The sequence below is a fragment of the Acomys minous genome, assembly GCF_964271855.1.
Source record: "Acomys minous genome assembly, chromosome: 5".
In the NCBI taxonomy this organism is placed as follows: Eukaryota; Metazoa; Chordata; class Mammalia; order Rodentia; family Muridae; genus Acomys; species Acomys minous.
This window is the reverse complement of record NC_140494.1, coordinates 99994848-100011952: the sequence shown is the minus strand read 5'-3', so window position 1 is coordinate 100011952 and position 17105 is coordinate 99994848. Positions and strand designations below refer to the sequence as shown.

Genomic DNA, 17105 nt, shown 5'->3' with positions numbered 1-17105 from the left:
GGGAAACAGGATTCTTCACATTCTTTTACACTCACTAACATTTGTGGCTGACTTTGCTCTTTTCACGTTAGCTTTTAAATGTGAAAGTCCTGAGTTATGCCTCACTCATCTTAGGGAATCCTAAGACTTTTTTTGGTTGAAAAATGTGAAGACTTTTCCTTTTTAAGGAGAAATTCCAGTTCATTTATATATAACAGATATAAGCTCATTTTATATAATTTAATGAAGACCCTAGTCAGCATAGTTTGTTTGCATATCTGTCTTGGGATAACACTGTACTATAATTTCTGATATTTAGGGGGAGACTTTTGTCAAATGTTTCTTCAAGTTTCCCTTACTATCATTCATTATATTATATGTGTAGTAGGCTCATTTTGATGTATTGAAGGTTTTACTTTGCATGATGAAGGTTTGCACAAGTAATGACCTTTCTTAGGGCCCCTTTTACCTCCTTATTTCTAATGGTATAAATAAAGGGATTAAGAAGTGGGGTAAGGATAGTGTTTAGTACAGACACCACCTTATTCATCTTAAAGGAGGAATGCGCTGTGGGTCTCAGGTACATGAACAAGACAGCTCCATAGAGCAGAGAGACTACAGTCAGGTGAGAGGCGCAAGTAGAAAAAGCCTTTTGGCGGCCAGTGGCTGAAGGGATCCGTAGGATGGTGGATAAGATGTAGATGTAAGAGATGATGGTAAAGAGGAGTGATCCTGGGATCACAAGGATGGTTGCCAGAAGACCCAGTAGTTCCAAAATGCTGGTGTCTGCACAGGCAGCTTTCAAGATGGGACCCACATCACAGTAGAAGTGGTTAATGACGTTGTTGCCGCAGAATGGCAACTGTACTAGCAGCACTGTCTGACAAAAGACAATGGTGAAGCCTGCTAGCCAGGAGCTGAGGGCCAGCTGTAGGCAGAGATTGCTGGTCATAATGGTGGGGTAACGGAGGGGTTTACAGATGGCCAGGTAGCGGTCAAAAGACATGGTGCCCAGAATCAAGAACTCAGTGGTACCCAGGAAGAAATGGAAGAAGGCCTGAAGCAGGCAGCAGGCCGTGCAAATGACTGTTTTTGATACCACAAATGTTTCTAGCAGTTTGGGTATGACAGTGGTGGTATACCAGATCTCTAGGAAGGCTAAATTGCAAAGGAAGAAGTACATTGGAGTTTGAAGCCTAGGCTCAACCCAGACAATGAAGATAATGAGTCCATTGCCTGAAAGGGTTAATATGTAGATGAGAAAGATGACTGTGAAGAGAAGGGCCTGTAAGCCTTGGATGCCAGGGAAGCCTAGGAGGATGAACTCTGTGATTGCTGTGCCATTTCTCATGTCCTCTGATCTCTAGGAAGACAACAAGGACAGAGGTCTTTGAGTCATATAGTAGTAGTAGTAGTTACAATTATAATACATTTTAGTAAAGAGACGTTGGTTGTTTACTGTTTGGCTTTCTAGCTTACATTTCAGATGCATCTCTTATGAAGCACATAAAATTGGGTTTTAAAAATAGTTTGCTATTTACTGCTATTCGTTCATTCATTTATTCCCTTGTTTAGTAGTGCTGGTAATGTAACCCAGGGCTTTATGCATGCTAGACAAACTCTCCACCATGGAAGCCCAGCTCCAGCCTTCTCCCTAGAATTTTAAAGCACAGTCAAGGAGAGTTAGAATAACAGCAGCAGTAGACTGTGTCTGTGGTCCTTTAGGACATGGCTGTATTCATGTCCCCCCCCTCCACATATGCTTACACAGTAGGCATGACTTCCTTACTGATTAATGGTTTGGTTGGTTCTCTAGGCAACTAAACCCAATTTAGATTCTTAAAATTCCATTTATTTATGTGCTTGCCCATGTACATGCATGTCATGACACACATGGAGAAGTCAGAGGACAACTTGTGCGAATTCACTTTCTCCTTTCATTGTGTGTGTTCTGCAGATTGGACCCAGGCTGCCAGGCTGCTAAGCCACATTGCTGGCTCTAAACCAACTCTTAATAGAGTTTGAAAGTATTAAGTAAACTTGAAAATGGTAGTTGTTTTTACCTTTATATACTTATGAAAACAATAATCTTAAATGTAATAGCTTATCTGTCAAAATAAATAATATAATAATTTAAGCATAATAACTTAAAATGTGTAATGCATAATGTATATAATGAAGCATATATAAATATAACTGTGAGTTCATGAGCAATTAATCCTTATAGCCACATTATATTATGAAAAAATATTTTTCTGGTACTGAGGCTTGAACCTATGGCCTGGTGTATGTTGGACAAGTGCTCTACCTCTGTGCTATGTCTCCTGCACAGACTATGTAATAGTAAAGATACAGTGAAGGAAGCCCATGTTACATGTGTTTATAAAAGTAACTTAAAAAAATCATTGCTCTTATATAAGTGGGTGGGGTGGGATACAAATGAGAGCAGGTGCCTTAAATTTTATTTTTTCTAAATTTCTTTTTTGTTTTTTGTTTTGTTGTTGTTGAGAGGAGGGGAAAGTGATTGACACACAATCTCTTAGCCTTGGCTAGCTTGGATTTCATTATTTTGCCCAGGCTGGCCTTGCACATCCTTTTTCTTCTGTCTCCTGAATGTTTATAATTATGTACTATATGTTTAGCTTTAGAACATATGTTTGTTAATTAGTTCACATTCTAATTTAGTCCCTCTCTTTTAAGGGAACTAAATAAAATGATGCAAACTGAGTAAACAAGACTCTTGAGGAGGTAGAAAAATGTCCTTAAATTAAAATTTCTAGGACAAATTATTTGATATGTGCAAACACATAATGCATACATATTGGATAAAGAACTATAGACATTAACCTAAAGAAGTGTCTTCTTTTTAAAAAGGCAAACAATTACTAATGGTACCAAACTGAAAACCCTGGAAAAGCACATTTCTATCAAAATCTTCTTTTTATGACTAATTAATTACCTTTCATTGGTAAATAAAGCATGCCCATTTTTATGTGCAAATTCATAGACAGAATTTTCCTTTGTTTCTACTAAAGTTCACTAGGAAACAGTAAAATGACACCCTTATATGTTTCCTTAAAACAATGTAGGATAAATTTCTGTGAGGTTTTAAAGTACACCAAAAACAGCATGAAAGAGGAAGCTTCTGCCTCACTGTTAGTTTGCTTAACTTCTCCCTAATTTGAAAGGTCAGGGGAGAAAAATTCCTCTCTTTCTTCTCATCTCTTTTGTAGACCAAGACAAGGTTATTTTCTGTTATATCCTAAGCTCCAGTACTTTCCATGAAATGAAATGGTAAGGAGAAAGAGAGGAATTATTGACTTTGCATTAATGGCCGAGGTAACTGGCTATCTGCCTGGCCTTTTCATCTAGGGTAGACATGCTCTCGCCTTCATTTCCTATAGAGAGGAAAGGGGCAGCCTCTGCAGCTTAATGTAAAGTGTCTTAGAGCTAAACACTCCAGCATTTGGAGGATTAGATGATGATTTCCACAAGCACTTGTTGAAAGCTTGTTATGTCTCAAGTCCTGTAGGTCACTAAGGAGATTGCCACTTAATCAGGATACATAAATACCCTGAATAATAACTACAGCATGATCCAGTGAGTGAAAATCATGTGGTCGAGTCACACACAGTTTTCTTTCGGGATACTCAGAAAATACCCTTTGCCCAGAAACTCGTGGACAGATGAGAGGTTTCTCAGAGGAAAATAAGCCTAAACTGTCTTACGGTTGAATAGAAGAATAGATTGAGGGGTCAAAGATCCCACAACCTGAGCAATACATCCCATCTGAGCTGGACCTGGGAGTCAGGCTTTCCCTAAGGATGGAGTCATGAGGCTTTTGTAGGGGAAAGGCTTGAGTCTTACTCACACAGATAGATGCATGTGTAGGCACAGTGTGATGTCAGCCTTCATCCCTAAATCACATGCAAGTGGAGTTAAGCTTTATGGAGTAAGTCTATTGCTGGTACCTGCATGAGTTCTTTTGAGAGCCTGTTTGTAGCAACACCGTGGTATCGAGGTAACCACACAGGGTTGCAGTCAAGAGAGAGCTATTTCCTCCCTCCTGTAAAGGACGTGGCTTGGCACAGGAATAATAAGAATCTTGGAGAAGGAATAGGAAAGATACTAGTGGGAGGAGTGATCCTTAGCAGGAGTGGCAGGTGCAGCAGTGCCCAACAGAAGGGATTCGGAGCTAACAGAGGCTTCAGGAAATAGATGGCAGCTGCACAGGCTTGGAGCACCCTGTGAACTTCTGTGATATTTTTTGACCGAAGCTGGCTATCTCATACACACAAGTGACAACAATACCCAGACAGAAAAAGCAACTTTAGGAAGCTATGGCTTCAGAGCTAAAACACTGGATGAAAAACCTTGACCTATATGTTTACCAAAATTCAGCCCTATATTCTACCAACACTTTAATTCTCCATTAGAAATGTTGTGATATGTAGAGTCAAATGGGTCCTCCAGCTTTGCAGAGAGATCAGTAAGTTAGCTCTTTATTTCCCAGTGTGTCTCCTTTGTTGTATTTCAGGCTTCTCGAGTCCATGCCTTTAAACTGTCATCAGTGCACAAGTACAAGCCCTAACTGCTCTCTTTCTCCTGATCTCCTATATTCTCCCATCCTCACAGCTCAAACTGTAGTACAGCTGATCGCTCACATCCTTAGGGGTGACCCCCGAACTTCTTAGCATAACATTCAAGGCTACTGATGATGTTGCCTTATTCACTGTTCAGATTAACCTGCCATTTTTTTCTTCCTTCTTTCCCCATTCTGTGTTGCACACTGAGTCACTTATGTTCAAAGTCTGGAAAATCACTGCCCTGTTTTGGTAAACAAAATTCTATTGTAGAACAGCCAGACCCACCTGACTTTGTATTGTCTGCCTGCATTTGTGCTCAATGGCAGACTTGGGCAGTTGCAACAGAGACCATACAGACCCCCAGTGTGTCTAAGACATTCCTTATCTGGTTCTTGGCAGACACAAGCTTGCTCACCCTGCTCTAGTTCCCTGAGAGAGCCGTCCTTCCCTTTGCTTTCAATTATTATGCAATGGGCTCGCTTCACTTTAATGCCTTTCCTCACTATCTCCTTTATAGGCTAAGTCCTACTAGACTTCTAGATCTGAGTTTAGGAGTCCCCTTCACAGAAAGTCTTCCCCAGTTTTCTACATTCAGGCCAGGTAAGAGGCTGTGTGTACTTTATTCCAACAAGCCCTGGCCATATCTATATCTGAACGCTTGAAGAACCAACTTACCTTTTTTTGGTTTTATCCATAGATACTAAGCTCTTAGAGGATTTTAATAGTATTTGCAGTGCCTAGGAATAGAACTGAGTGTGAAGTAAACCCTCGAATGATATTTCCTAAATGATTATATAAGTGCATAGCTCATAGGCTGTATACCCCCAGCTATCTGTAAGCTTATGTAGACTGATGTATGTATGCATTTATATGTGATATGCACTTGTATTTTAGGTATGTGAGTTATGTCATAACAGGGACATTGTACTATATAATCTGTCTCCAAGTCTGATGTTGCTCCTGGCTTCTCCTTGTTCAGATTTTGCTGCGTGTAAATCTCCCTGCTCTATCTTTCTCTAAACAGGAAATTCTGGTTTTATGTTCAATTTCTTCTTCCATCATTTCTAGATTGCCTGAGTACACATATCTTTCTCAACTCATTTAATTCTTACTGTCTTGAGATTGTGTTATTTATTTTTTCTAGGCTCTGTGGTTGCCATAAAGGACTTTGCCCTTATCACTTTTTTCATAGACTTAGAAGAAGGGGGGGAGGAGGAGGAGGAAGAGGAGGAGGAGGAGGAAGAAGAGGAGGAGAAGGAGAATAAGAATAAGAATAAGAATAAGAATAAGAATAAGAAGAAGAAGAAGAAGAAGAAGAAGAAGAAAAGGAGGAGGAGGAGGAGGAGGAGGAGGAGGAGGAAGAGGAAGTGTTAATATATTTATTTTCTTTCCTGGATTTGAGGTGAATTTAAAAGTGTCCTAAGCCTCATTTATTTTAATGTTTTAATCGTTGACACAGAAAAATTCAAGTTTTCAAGATTTTGGCCATAGAGTCAGTTTGAAGATTCTCAGCATGATAGAGTCTTAAAGCACAGACATTATATAGTATACATTCCATAAGGGGAAACTAACAAGACTCAGTACTGGAGGGCTTTACTATAGTAGAACTTGAGTAAACAGCCCATTTGAAATCCATTCAAGGGCTCAGCATTCTGGTAGGGTGCAGGAGATCAATGCCATTTTCACTGAAGGGGTGGAGGGCATTGTGATTTTTCTGTATGAGACTGAAATTCATTTGCTAGAATCTACCTGAAGATATCCATGCCTCAAAGTATTTATTCATTCTAGAGAAAACCGAAACCTTATCCTAAGCAATGACCTTTTCCTCTCTAGCCGAGAGATACTCACAGCACTGAGGATGCCCAAGAAAGCAGCTCTGGTCTTGAAGTGTGCCTCTGCTCACGGTTCTACTAGGAGAAAAAGGGTCTTGTTAGTAAGACAGTATAATCCAAACAAAATGTTTTCTTCAACTTCCTGCAAAGGAAAATGAACCCCTTCTTAGAACTGAAGGTAAGTGCCTTTCTGCATCATTAAATTTTCTTCATAAATAGTTTAAGAAATCAGAAAATTCATTTGTGTTTAGAAGAATCGCATTGAATGTGTTTGGTGGATGAGTTCAGTTCGTGCCAGCCCAAGTTTTCTTCTCTAAAAATAATGATTTGTCAGCGGGGCACCTTCCTAGTTTCCTCTGAGACACCAGTCCCTATGGATGACCTTCAGACAATCCTGGGAGAAAAAGAAGTTCTCACTAAAAGTTTATTCATAAGTCAAGCTCAACTCAGTTTCTGAGCCCTAATTGGTATCCGTCACCCCTGTGTTCTTAAGGTAATTAATTAATCTACATCTGAGAACTCACACTTTTACTTATTAAATGTTCAGTTTTTTAGTTGCACTAGGAATGGAAGTCAGTGGTATCTGACTGGTTAAGTGAGGCACTCCATGTGAATCATGGGTAGGAAACTTTATAAATGATACAGCGACTGGTCAAGTACGCAGGAGTTTGAGAGTGAATGGGACAGAGTTTTATTTGAGTTTTGTATGAAGTGTTTCTAAGTGACTAATGAGAAGTCAGAGACTGACATCCTAGTGCAAATGTTCTTTTAATCATGATTTATGTTAGCAGCATTCTCTAACTTGAAGATTCTCCTCAGTGCTTATTTTCTTCAGTTTCAGGCTGAAGACTCTGTCGTGCCCTCAAGACTGATTAAACAGGTATTTTTTTGGGGGGGGGCAGAGGATTTCGAGACAGGGTTTCTCTGTGTAGCCTTGGCTATTCTAGACATGCTTTGTAGACTAGGCTGGACTCGAACTCACAGCGATCTGCCTGCCTCTGCTGGGATTAAAGGTGTGCACCACCATGCCCTGGCTTAACAGGCATTTTAAGGCAAGCATTCTACTGATTGCAGTCCCTAAGAAACAGAGTTACAGTGACAGTCTTTAGGAGAAAGCACTGTTTGGCTCAGTAAACATCTGTTCCACAGGAACTTGAGCAGTCCTCCTAACACTTTGAAGCAGTTTCTAGAACAACAAACATGTTGTACCACCATGATTTTCAGGGTTCTAGGTACGAAAGAAAAAAAAATAGATTTTTATAGGGTACCCAGAATAAGTTCATCCTGAATACTCAGAGTTGTTTCAAAAATGAAAAATAATAAAGTAAAGAGAAAATCTGCTGAAACAGCTTAGGTATATGAAGATGTGCATGCTTGAAAGCACACGGAACAATGTTTCTCTTAGCATGAGTTTTCTGTAACTTCTGCAGGCCCAGCTGTCCTGGTGCTCTTCCCACTGGGACAGTATTTTACATCGTTTCATAGAACAGCCATCTCTCTCTTGTTGTGCTTGATTGAAGCTTTGGCATTGCATACAATAGGCAAGGAGACAACTGAGTTACCTGTGTACTTCCTGTGCCTAAAATAAATGAAATTCAGATTAATTTAAAAATAAATTCCCGACTGGGTGCCATGCGTATACCTGTAATCCCAGCACTCAGGGAGGCAGAGGCAGGCGGATCCCAGTGAGTTTGAGGCCAGCTTAGTCTACAAAGCAAGTCTAGGACTGCCAAGGCTACATGGAGAAACCCTGCATCAAAAAGCAAATAAACGAGCAAAACAAAAACTCGAACACAAACCAAACCAACAACAAAAAACCCCAGTGCCCCCCCAAACCAAGCCAAACCAAACCAAACCAAACCAAACCAAACCAAACCAAACCAAATCAAACCAAACCAAACCAAACCAAACCAATCCCAAGTCTCAAAAACAAAATCACATTGCCTCTGACTTCTCTTCTGCTTCTGTGTTAAGTTTGTGATCACTTTGATAGACATAGCAATTCATTAGGAAAGTTGCTTATTTACTACTACAAATAGATTAACTGTTAAAATGGTAATATTGGTCACTTTCCCCTTGAAATGTCTGTTGTATTTTCATCTGATAAAAATTTAGGTTTCTTTGGAAATTTTCCAAGTATATCTATTTTATGTCCCAAACCCTGTAGGACCTCTCTTCAACAAAGTGAAAATCACTTTTCTGTCTTTTTCAGACAAAATCAGATTTTCTGTCTTTTCTTCCTTTGTTGCCCATAATAAATGCTATCTAATGCCGTTGGGCACCTGCAAAGACATAAGATTAATGTACTGTCATTCTGGGGCCTGGGGTCTGCTTCTTCCTCTGTGTACAAATGCTGGTCTTGAAAGAATGGAGCTTAGTGGTTAACAGGATCTCAATTCAGCAGGGAGTGGTGGGATGGCGAGGTGGCAGGGGGTCACTGTCTTCAATACTGCTCTTTTAATAATACAGCCTTTTCAGTAACAGGTCTCTTCCAGTGATACTACTCTCTTTATTGGGGATAACAAGTGCAATAGAAAACCTTGGGGAAGTAGGTAGGGATTTTTGGGTGAGTGTACACCATTGGCTGGGGATGAGGTGCTGGGAATACTTCATTTGCATGGAGAGGAATTTCAGGGATAGCTGGGCATGTCCTGGTCACCAGGCTATGTGACTACCTTCAAGAATGGTGAAGGTGGAGGTCACAAGAATATGTGTACCCGGGCATGCAGGCGCAGCGCAGTGAGGGAGCGATCCTTATTCTTGCTGGTCTCAAGATTGAGATTTTTGGGGTTTGGACATGTCTTGACTTTACTTTTATTTCAGTCTGGTCCCTCTGGTCGCATGGTTCATGTGCCTCCCACAATGTACTATAATAATAGTGGGTCACAAATTCAAACCAATGATCACAGTAAAAACACAAATGGAGTAAATTCAAGTGCATATGGAGATTCAGTAACAAAAGAATAAATAAAAATGCAGGGTAGTAGTAAGCCCAAAGTTGATCAGTTCTAACTCTATGTTATATAGACAAGGAAACTGGTTTCCTGAGAAGAAGGTGGTTTAGTCAATGTCAAGCAATGAGGTAGGTGGTGGTGCATCTAGACCAAACCTGGTTTCTTAGAGCCTTCCAGAGGTTTCTCTAAAAGTAGTATTTCCTTTTTATCCACATGGATTGTGTGTGTGTGTGTGTGTGTGTGTGTGTGTGTGTGTGTGTGCATGCATGTTTCCATGCATGTGGCCACATGTGTGAACAGATATGTGTGCATGTGTGTGCCTGAAAATAATGCCTGAAGTTAAGTGCAGATGTTTCTCTCAAGTGTTTTCTATTTTATTTATTGAGGTGTGTGTGTGTGTGTGTGTGTGTGTGTGTGTGTGTGTGTGTGTGTCTTCTGAATGTGGAACTCACTGGTTCTGGTAGTCTAGCTGGCCAGCTTGCCATGGGAATCCCCTGTCTCTGTCTCCCAAATGCTGGATTACAGACAGCCCACTTTGTCTTTTCAACTTAAAGAGAAATATTTATCTATTTTTATTTTGTATGTATGAGTATTTGCCTGCATGTATATTTAGGAAGCGCGCGCGCGTGCACACACACACACTTTGGATTTCCTGGAACTGGAGTTATAGACACTTATGAGTGGCTATGTGGCTTCTGAGATCTGAATCTGGATCCTCTGCAAGTGAAGCAAGTGTTCTCTAAGCAGAGAGACATCTTTCCAGCCCTCCCACCCAACGGTAATATGGGAGATGGGAACTTGAGCTTCAGTGCTCATGTTTGCACAGCAAGTCCTTTATCCTTGATGTCTTCCCAGCCTTTTATCTCTAGTTTTGACCTTAGTGGTTTAGTTACCCATGGTCAATAGTGATCTGAGTATATTGAATGGAAAATTACAGCAATAAATAGTTCAAGAACTTTATGGTTTTTATTTTATTTATTTTTTCTTTAAAATTTTTTTATTATTTAATTAATTTATTCAGATTACTTCTCAATTGTTTTCCCCTCACTTGTATCTACCCATTCGTCCCTCCCTCCCACTTTCACCCTATTCCCCTTCCCTAGGTCTATGACTGAGGGGGACCTCCTCCCCCACTATATGGTCATAAGCTGTCTATCAAGTCTCTTCTGATAGCTTGCTTATCCTTTCTCTGAGTGCCACCAGGCCTCCCCACCACGGGGAAGTGGTCAAATATGGGGCACCAGAGTTCATGTTCAAGTCAGGACCCACTCTCCACATAACTGTGGGGAATGTCCTGTCCATTGGCTAGAACTGAGTAGGGGTTCAATGTTTACTGCCATGTATTGTCCTTGGTTGGTGCAGTAGCTTGAGCAGATCCCCCTAGGTCCAGATCTGCCCGTCATGATGTTCTTCTTGTAGGTTTCTAGGACCCTCTGGGTCCTTCTATTTTCCCATTCTCCCATACTTCTCTCACCTAGAGTCTCAGTAGGATGTCCTGACATCTATTCCAATCTCCTGGTAAGTGAAGACTTTCATGGGACATGCCTTTTGGGCTAGTGCCCAATTATAAGTGAGTATATACCATGTGAGTCTTTCTGCTTCTGGGTTAACTCACTCAGTATGATTGTTTCTAGTTCCATCCATTTGTCCGCACATTTCGGGATTTCCTACATCATTTTGATTGACACGATGAACTATTATGTCACTCTGCCTAGTGTTCTTGGCACATGAGTATTCTTTTATGCATTTTTTTTTTTTTTTGGTTTTCAAGACAGAGTTTCTCTGTGTAGCCTTGGCTTTCCTGGACTCACTTTGTAGACCAGGCTGGCCTCAAATTCACAGTGATTCACCTGCCTCTGCCTCCTGAGTGCTGGGATTAAAGGCGTGTGCCACCATGCCCAGCCCCTATTTTTCTTAATCATAGCCCCAAAGTAAAAGAGGCCCGATGCTGCAAAACAAAGACACTAAAGAGAATCTGTATACAGAGAAATCTCGTTTTGAAAAATCACCTCCCCCAAAAAGAGAATCTAATTAGCATTTTCTTCAAATAAAAACATGAAAATTCTTGACTTACAAAGGAAAATAGAAAGCAATCAAATGCAGAGGTTGTTGGCATCTATGGTGAGCTATTGCTAATCTCTTACTGTGCTGAATTTATATATTCAATATTGTCACATTGTGTGTGCAAGGGAGAAACATATGCTTTGGTGTTTACCACAGCCTAAAGAATCCACTGGTGCTCTTTTCAAGCATACCCCCCGTAGACATGAGGGCACACATTTCCACCCCTCATTCCTCTCATTGTGCATTTAGCATAGGTCTTTGCACACAGGGCACAGTCATTGTTGGTTGTGGTGGTTAGTTTTTCTCAACTTGACACAAACTCACAACTTGGAAGAGGAAAACTGTGGGGCACATGGACTGTGTGACTGGGGAAATCAGCCTGGATAGAGATAGAGTAAGGTTGAGGGATGTGTCTAAACCCTGAAAATCTCAATTGGAGCAAGGATTGCTCCCTCCCTGTGTGCATGCTGTCTTGAGACCCCACCTTTGCAATTCTTGAGGTAGCCACATGGCCTAGTACCTGGAACTCCTCTTTATGTAAATGAAGCATTCCCTGCACCTCAGCCACAGCCAATGATGTTCATTCACTTGAAAACACCTACTCCCTTCCCCAAGGGTTATATAGCCCTTATTTCCCACCAATAAAGAGAGCTGTATCATTGGAAGAGCTGTGTCATTAAGAGGGCTGTATCACAGGAAGAGCTTGGAAAAACCTGTATAGGAGATGGCACCCCTCCCCCAACTAAATTGGGATCCTGAAAAGCCACCTGCCCAGCTAAACTTCATTCCTTTGAGTCTAGCACTTGTATACATCAGTGCCTGGATGTCCCAAGGGAAGAGGCAGACTCAGGGCTCCAGGACAACAGAAAACCAAATTGAGGAATTCTCTCTTTCAGAATAGGAAACACTATCCACAGGGCCTGGCCCTTCTCACATCAATCAAGAAAATGTACAGAGACTTGCCTACAGGCCGGTCTGAAAGCAGGAATCCCAATGGGGAGGAAGCCAATAAGCTGCATTCCTCCAAGGTTTCTGTCTCTGTTTCTGACTGGGCTCCTGTCCTGACTCACCTCAAAGATGCACTGTAATGCAGAAGTGTAAGCCAGACAAACCCTTTCTTCCCTCAAGTTGCTTTGGGTCAGGGTCCTATCAAAACAAGAGAAAAAAGCAAACTAGGACAATAACCTATTAACTTCATTCATTTAATTATGATTACTACATTTTCCCAGTAGATTTAAAACCAAAATGAATAATTTGGCAAATATTAAAACCAGGTATGTATAGGCAAAAGGGGATAAGTGTTTATGAGTACATATTTTTTAATTTTTCAGTTATTTTATAAAGTCTTTACATTAGCTTTTCACCAAGGAAACATTGGTAGAAGAAAACCAGATTTCATTTGAAACTTGGCTAAACATTTAGAGAAGAATTTGGACATTTCAAGGAAGGGTAGGTCAGCTGGTTTGAAGAAGGTCATCATGAGTGAAATCAGTGTGAGAGGATGTTTTGAGTGGATTTCTGTTTTGGCAGGACAGGAATCACATCCTAATAACTTGGCAGGGTGATGCTTTAATGCTAGAAACGTCTGGAAATGACCAACAGCTGCAGGCAGGCATGTCTTAGCCAACTGGCTTCCAGCTACTTTTCCTGAACATTGAGGGTAATGATGTTCCAGAGCTGTTTTGCTTTGCTTTTTTGTTTTTTCAAATCCAAATCTTAAGAGTAGCTTCAGATTTTGTCTTAGGAAACAAAACATTACTGATTAGAATTCCCCAGGAAGTAAAGTTGAACAATTACATTTTTCAGAAGAGCCTGTTAAAATATAGAATGTAAGTATTGCATCTGCAAGGACTGACCAAACTAATGCCATGCTCTGTAAGTTCTGTAACTAATGCCGTGGTCTGAATGTTCTGTGAGAACTTGTCCTCAAGGTGACCTTTCCTTCTCCCTGCATTCTGGGAGTGACCATGTACTGCTGTAAACTGCACCTGCCAGCAGTCTCTAGAAACCCCACTGGAGTGATTAGATACAATCAGCATCCAATGTTCCTCTGAGATAAAAAAATTTCCCCTTGAGATCCAGCCTCCACCCAACCTGCCTAAAGGTCAACATTCCCGTGACCCACAATCCCCACTTATGTTTTTTTTTTCTTTTATAAACCCATTGCCCTTGAAGCTCTGCACCACTCTCCTATTTGGTTGCATCAGAAAGGATTGTGGCCCGAGCTCAAGCTTGTAATACAGGACCCTGTGTTTGTTGCATTGGTAGGTATCAAGTCCTGGTGGTCTTTTTTTGGGGGGGGGTGTCCTCGCGATCTGGGAGATCTGGGTACTACATCCAGAAGACAGCATAGACAACTAAGGACAGAAGAAGGTTCTATGGGGGTTAGGAGAAAGAAGATCCCAAAAAGTTTGCAGGAGAAATATGAGACACTGGGTGAAATAACATTTTTGACGAATTACATGGTTTTATGAAGGGTCTCTTCTATTTGCTTTTGATGGTCTCTCTCTCTCTTCCTTTCCCCCTCCTTCCCTTTCTGTCTCCCCCATCTCGTGTGTGTGTGTGTGTGTGTGTGTGTGTGTGTGTGTGTGTGTGTGTGTGTGTGTTTACAGAGAGATCCCTAGAAGATTCCAAAGGAAAGGAATTGAAGGGGAAAAGGAAAGGTAGATGGGAATGGAAGAAAGGACTTTCTGGGTAGGTTGTCAACAAGACATTACTTGACTTTTAGGTAGCAGTTAGCTTAAACTCCTCCATGCCTCCCTTTGCCCACTGTAAACTCCTCACCATTTTGAATCAAACCGATTTGCTGATTTTGTATTCATTTATGTGAGCCATAAATGTAGTTAGGCGTTTGTTTAATGACCTGAAGAAATGAGGAGTTGAAAGAGGAGCTAGGCTTGTAGGCAGTTTTCTCATTACTGTAGGAAAAAATTATATATATATATATACATACATACATATATATACATACTCATTCATGATCCAGGATATGACATCCTCTTTGGAAATGTTGTATCCAATAGATCCTACAAAAAAGCCATAATTAAAAATGTAATTATCTAAACAACATTTTATAACTAAAAATAGTTTGACTTTTTTGGTAATGAATGTTCATTTAGACTGGTATTCAAACAAAATTGGCAAAGTTTTTACAGGATTGTCTCTGTAGGTTTTTTTCTTTATAAAACATGAGTGTCATTAAGTATGATAACAATACTGGCTAAGGTTCCAGGTCTCCGGCACTTTCTTCTACTCTTCTATTCTTCTGCAAGGTCCATTAAAGACATTTAAACATTTCTTAATATTTTTTTTCATAAGCAATTGACCCATCCTTTCGTTCATCTTGACCACATGCTTTTAAAAAAGTTATTGTCTTAAAGTATCATGTTTGCCATATATGTAGTGTCTGTTTTAAAAGTTGTTGCTAACATCACCTCCCTGAGTCAATTCTCTCAATTAGTGTTCCTGTTACTGCCATGTTTTGTGTGTACTTGGTGAGTTTTGCATATGTTGTCATGCATATTGTATGTTGGAAAATAAGTTAAGAGTCTCTGGCTTCTGCAAGTGACCCTGAAGAGGATTTTTTTTTTGGTGGCAAGATAAAATGCTAATGGTTCAGTTTTAGAGGGTGGAGATCGATTTCCATAGTTTGTAACACACTGGTCTGCAGCTTTTATAATTACGCTCAGAAGCTGTCTTATGGAGCATGGCTTATTCTCCCCTTTCACATCCCTCCACTGCAAAGGCCAGAGAGTTTCCAGTCACTCTCACACTTTCTTGTGTCAATCAAGGTCAGTGACTTAAATTCCCTCCCAGATTCTCCTTGTGGTAGTTAGAAAGTAATTGGCTCCCCGTCCCCATAACCCCATAGGGAGTGGCCCTCTTAGGAGGTGTGGCCTTGCTGAAGTAGGTGTGGTCTTGTTGGAGGAAGTATATCACTGTGGAGGCAGGCTTTGAGGTCTCATATGCTCAAGCTATGCCCAGTGTGGCACACAGTCTCCTTCCGCTGCCTGTGGATCAAGATGCAGAATTCTTTCTCCAGTACCAGTTCTGTCTGCAGACTGCTGTAGCCTGCCATGATTACAATGGACTAAACCCCTCAAACTGTAAGCCACCCCAACTATTATTATTATTTAAATAAGAGTTTCTGTGGCCATGATGTCTCTTCACATCAATAGAAACCTGAGCTAAGACACTTCCCTTTCAGGTGTTCCTTCTGGGCTCCTTGCCTTGCACCTGCTTATGCATAGATTAGAAATCAGATGCTAACTTTGGGACAACTTATATAAAGATTTGGGAATCGTGCCATCTGTCCCTGCTAGTGTGAGTAGTGTGTATTTTTTCCACACCTATTTCACTCCTGAGTGTTTACCTGTCTCTTGAAATGTTGTCAGCTAGGTGTGCAAAGACATATTGCTTAGGTTGATCATTCCCTGATTAATACTAGATGTGCCCATCTTTGCATATCTGTTGGTTGTTCCCAGATTCTCTTCTGAGACTTGCTGCTTCATACATCTGCTGTTTTTTTCTATTAAATTATATTTATCTTTTAATTGACATATAACTGCTTTAGAACTTTTAAAGGAATGCTAGAAACATTTCCCTTACTTTATTGCTTGTATTCTGACTTTGATTCTTATTTCTATTCCTTTAAAGGAACATAGTTTATTCTTGAATCAAATATTAGCGACCATGGCTTAGGAACATATATGAATCATCCAAATTACATGTCACCTCAAATGCCACGTTCTAGTGTGGAAATGGTTTCATGAAGTCTTTATAGTTATGAAACAAATGAGAGCCACCAATCAGGACATTTTTTTAATTACATTGGTGGAATCTCAGGAAGGGAGGTTGCATTCTCTATAAGTTATCTGATTACATTCTTATGGGTTGGTTAGTGGAAGCTAATGAGGCATAGAATCCAAACTAATCTTGCCAGTAGTTGCAGAGATTGCAGAGATGTTGGGTCAGACAGATAGGCAGCAGCAGGTGGCTATTTAAGGGGCCAAGATCAGCCTAAGATAATTTGTCCTTTGATCTGTAACATGACAGCTCTCGATAACCATGAAGTATGAAACAATCAGTCAGTCGTTGATAATCTTTCACAGAGATATGACTTTTTGTCTCTGTAAACTAGTTCATATTTTTATGTCTTTTACCATGTGCAACTTTTGGGTTTTTTTGTTTGTTTGGTTTGGTTTTTTGAAACAGGGTCTCTCTAGATAGCCAGGGCTGTCCTGGACTCACTTTGCAGACCAGGCTGGCCTCAAACTCACAGTGATCCATCTGCTTCTGCTTCCCGAGTGCTGGGATTAAAGGTGTGCACCACTATGCCCGGTGTGAACTTTTGTATTTTTATGATGATAAGAAGTTTTATATTGTTATAATACTAAGAATATTAATTGCTTGTTTTGTTGCTGTAACAAAATATGTGTCCCATGCCAAACAAACCATCCCCCAAAAAGCCTGAAGGCAGAAAAGGTTTATTTTGGGTCATGGTGGGAAGTCATGATGGCAGGGGCTTGAGGGAGCTAGTCACACTGTCACACTACATTTGCAACGAAGGAACAGAGACTGGGATAGAAGCCCACAATGAATCAAAATGCAGAGTTATGGGGCCCAGTTCCAGTAGCTATATCTACAGAATACTTCTGTGCCTAAGGCCTGGGGAATGTTTCTGAAGATGG

The 17105-nt window shown here is 40.5% G+C and overlaps 2 protein-coding genes across 2 annotated transcripts in view; one reads left to right on the top strand and one right to left on the bottom strand.

Annotated features, from left to right (window-relative positions):
• OR8D4 (olfactory receptor family 8 subfamily D member 4) overlaps positions 1–17105 on the top strand; it is a 56679-nt gene that overhangs the window by 4890 nt on the left and 34684 nt on the right. Inside the window, exons 2-4 of the mRNA XM_084783292.1 lie at positions 1937–2028; positions 6399–6575; positions 7233–7277. The gene's annotated coding sequence lies outside the window, so the exon portion shown is untranslated. The remainder of the gene's footprint in view (positions 1–1936; positions 2029–6398; positions 6576–7232; positions 7278–17105) is intronic.
• On the bottom strand, positions 392–1420 carry LOC311597769 (olfactory receptor 6X1; the record flags this gene model as incomplete). Its single annotated transcript, XM_084782126.1, has 1 exon — positions 392–1420. Exon 1 carries the CDS (start codon positions 1328–1330, stop codon positions 392–394), a length of 939 nt encoding a protein of 312 aa, XP_084638252.1. The 5' UTR covers positions 1331–1420.